General features: G+C 62.9%; 1 protein-coding gene across 1 annotated transcript; it reads left to right on the forward strand.

The window, feature by feature from the left end:
• The first annotated feature begins 1,419 nt into the window (after window positions 1–1,419).
• On the forward strand, window positions 1,420–3,263 carry LOC118686937 (serine/threonine-protein kinase pim-1-like). The gene is made up of 4 exons (XM_036383514.1): window positions 1,420–1,455; window positions 1,668–2,265; window positions 2,662–2,838; window positions 3,160–3,263. Exons 1-4 carry the CDS (start codon window positions 1,420–1,422, stop codon window positions 3,261–3,263), a joined length of 915 nt encoding a protein of 304 aa, XP_036239407.1.
• The last annotated feature ends 724 nt before the right edge of the window (window positions 3,264–3,987 follow it).

Here is a 3,987-nt window from a genome sequence, read left to right on the forward strand (position 1 = left end):
GCTTTTTGTGGTTATATAAATAGAAATAAAAAACCACATTAAATACAAGGAAGAGCTAGGCTTTTACAGGTCTTCATTTGGCGTCTGGATGACAAATGGGGGAAGAAGTAAAATGAGAAAACCCATGACTCTTTGCCTTGTTTGGTCCCAACAATGCTAAGCTAAGGGCTTGTCCTCTAGCATCCCCTGCTAGAGGGGGATCCAAAAAACCCATAGTAGAAATAACATTGAAATAATCTTGTCCCCTTCCAGGGTGTGGATGGTCACCTCTCAAACAAGGACAGAGACATGGCAAAGGAGTTTATGATGAGTTCGTTGCCTCTGTCTTCAACACTCACCCCTCCCTTCCCAGTGGAAACCATTGCACTGGTGTACCAAGGGACTGCAAAGTCCTTGAAGAGGGCAAGCCTTGCTCAGCAGAAACCAAAGCACCCTTGTTTGGGGCACAGCATTCCCATACAAACCCAACACATGCCAGCTACTGGGAAGAAAGAAACTGAATCCCAGTCCAAGTTAGAGCAGTGGGAGCACAATGAGCGCTCCTTGGCAAACCCCGATTTATTTAGAGCAGAGGCACAGCAGAAGTCAGTGAGCTGCTAACAAGAAACTCTTCCTGTCCTCAACAGGCAGTTCAGGAGAGCTCCCCAGAGACAGAGGAACTTCAACTCCCTTTGTCTCTGGAGGATCTATCTTCTCAGGCACACATTAGTGGGTGTTTCCAGCTGGGAACAAACGTCCTGGGAGCCGTGAGCTTGACGCTGCTGGCACCAGCGCTCTTCCAGGCGCGGCCCTCGCTCCAGGGAACGATGCCTTGCAGCAGGCTGAGCTCCCGTTCTCCCTGCCAGCAGCTTTCTCTGGCCATGTCCATCTTCAGCCACGAGCCGGTTCTGCTGCTCCCGGAGGCAGGCTGGCCTATGAGGGCACAGAGGGGCTGAGTGCTGGCGTGATGCAGGGCTGTGATGTCCCAGGGCTGTGCCGGCCGCAGCACTGTGACATCACCGCGCTGGCGCTGGATAAGCCGGGCCAACGCCCGCGGCCTCCAGTGCAGTCGCGATGGGACGTGCCGGAGCCATGAGTGACGGCGCCGTCCTGGGGATTGCGCTTGTCCTGCTGCTGGCCGCTGGGGCTGTCTGGTGGGCCCTTGGCCACCAGCAACCACCGAGCCGGCGGGCACGGACAGCGCAGAGGAGCGAGCACCCCGGGGTCCGGCCCGGAGGCTCACGCAGGAACCGAGGAGCCCCTGCGGCTCCCAGGCCCTGCAGGCCTCGGGCCACTCGGCGCAAGCGGCCACGTGCTCCCGCCAGCCCCCTGGGCAGGCCCTGCAGCTGCGGCCCCTGCGTGGCTCTGGCCCAGGAGCTGCAGGAGCTGATGCGGCTGCTCTGAGATCCCAAGGGGACACGGACGCCGCTCTACTCGGGGATGTGGCAGGCGCTGTGGAAACAACTGCAGCAGCTGGTGAAGCTAGGCCACCTGCCCTGCTGTGGCCTGACCAGCTCCTCCCGAAGCCTCCATCCCTTCAAGAGGCTGCTCCCAGCAAGATTCTCCATCCCTGGGAGAGCCTCAAGGCCTGCAAGGATGGCACAGCAGGGGAGAGCCGCCATCCCTGCAAGAACCTCAGGCTGTCAGAGACCCTGCATCCTGCCAGGAGCCTCTGCTATCTCTGACAGCCTCCATCCCTCACAGAGGCTCAGGGAGACCTGTCAGCATTGCGGGCCCGGCTGTGCCAAACAGCGGCGGCGGGGCCGGGCAGGGGCACCCCCAAGCATCCCCTGGGCGGGAGGAAGCCCCAGCACCAGGGAGGCTGCGCAAGGGGGCACGGGGCCATCCCAGGCAGGGCGCAGCGCAGCAGCCCCAGGGCAGCATCAGGCCTGCCGCAGGCACTGATTTTCTCCTCCTCGCAGCCCGATGGCACCCGCGTGCCCATGGAGATCGTGCTGATGGAGAAGGTGGGCTCTGGCTGCTACAACATCATCCAGCTCCTCGACTGGTTCGAGCTGCCTGACAGCTTCGTGCTGGTGCTGGAGCGTCCGGAGGCATGGCAGGATCTCCTGCAGTTCCTGCTGGAGCAGGAGTTCCTGTGCAAGATGGCGCGCTGGCTTTTCGTCCAGGTGCTGGAGGCCGTGCGGCACTGCACCGCCTGCGGTGTCCTGCACCGGGACATCAAGCCAGAGAACCTCCTCGTGGACCCGGAGAGCGGCGACCTGAAGCTCATCGACTTCGGCTGCGGCACCTTCCTCCAGGAGCGGGCCTACACGCGGTTTGCTGGTGAGCCCAGGGCCCGGGCCCTGCTCCCAGTGCCAGGCACGGCAGGGCCCCACTCCCTGCTGGGCTGCGGGCTGCGGCCTTCAGCCAGCTGCCCTTTGGCCCGGGGCAGACGCCGTGCCCCGGGAGCCGGCTGCCGGCCCTGCCCACAGAGGGGGGCGCCAAAAGCTGGCTCCGGGCCTCCTGGCTCGGCAGGCCAGCAAGGGCCTGGGCCGCTCCTCTGGCCTTCTCTGCCTCAGAGAATGGTTCCTTGGCTTTGGCCAGCTGGCTGGGGGACGCAGGGTGGCCTCGGGGGGGAAGCTGTGGCCGTGGGTGCAGCCCCTGCCTCAGCCAGGAGCCTGGCGCCGGGCTCTGGAAGGCAGCAGCCCGCGCCTGGACAGCACCGCCTGTCTCCCCTAGGAACGCACGCCTACAGCCCGCCCGAGTGGATCTGTCTGGGCTGCTACCACGGCCACGCGGCGACCGTCTGGTCCCTGGGCGTGCTGCTGTACGTCATGGTCTGTGGCACCCTCCCCTTCGAGGACGACCATGCCATCGTGCTGGGGCAGCTCTTCTTCTGGCAGCAGGTCTCTCCAGGTTGGTCTCCGGCCCCAACAAGCCGGCTTTGGCAGCGGGTGGCGCGCAGCCCGGCGCGGCCCTCACGCAGCTCCGCGCACCGTCCATCTGCCCCCAGGGCCGGCCACGGGAGGTGGCCCGTGCCCACGGGGTCAGCGTGGCCCGTGCGGCCCAAGGAGGCGGCCGTGTCCCGCCGTGCCGCTCTCTTCCCGCGGGGTAGAGTGGCTCGGGAGGCCGCCGCAGCCCCGAGCACACGCAGCGCGGCTGGGCCCTGCGGGCGCCGGGGCCAGCTGGGCAGGAGCCTTCTGCCAGTGACCGGCGCTGTCTGCCTTCTCTCCCCAGAGTGCCAGCACCTGATCCGCTGCTGTTTGGCCAAGAACCCCGCGGACAGGCCGGAGCTGGAGGAGATCTTGCGCCACCCCTGGGTGCAGGGCAGGCGTTTTTGATGCCTTGCTGGAGCCTCTGCAGCACCCACTTACAGAATCCCATGCAGGACTGAGGACCCGAGAAATAAAACAACAACAAACCCATTGCGGCGTGTCAAGTCTGGTCCCTGTCAGCAACTTCAGCTAAAGAAACCTCTTGGGAAAAGGGCAAATCAGAGGGCTCCCTTCAGCCTTTGTCAAGCTTTCCATGCCTTTCCTCCAGGCTGCTACTTTTGTGTCTCCAAGCACAAGCTGTAGTGCGGGTAGGAGGGGTTTGACCGAGCCAAGAAATGCAACAGTGAAACAACAGCTGCCCTTTGAAAGTGACAAGGGCTTCTTGGTGTGTCTCCTGAAGTGACACAAGGGTCCCTGTGTGCATTGCAAGGATCAGCGTGTATCAGGGACAGAGATGCCTCCTCTCCAAAGCTCTGAGAAGAACCAGAAGCAGCAGAACGTCATTTCACATTGAGCCCGGTGAACTCTTCCTCTTTCTTTCCCTCCCATCGGCAGCAGGCAAATGCTCACCGGGCCTCGTGGCTCATGCCAGAGCCTTCTTCCTCCCCAGGAAAACTCCTCCCAGCAAGGGAGGAGCCTCCCACAGCCCAGGGCTCTCCAGCTCAGCCCCGCTAGAGCCAGGCTGCCGTCTGAGCCCCACGTGCCCTGGGCCAAGCAGGGATTGGGGGCCCTCTTGGCCACAGCCACCACAAATAAATTGGATGCTCAAACCTCTGACAAGAGGAAAAGG

This window comes from Molothrus ater, chromosome 6, assembly GCF_012460135.2.
Source record: "Molothrus ater isolate BHLD 08-10-18 breed brown headed cowbird chromosome 6, BPBGC_Mater_1.1, whole genome shotgun sequence".
Taxonomy (NCBI): Eukaryota; Metazoa; Chordata; class Aves; order Passeriformes; family Icteridae; genus Molothrus; species Molothrus ater.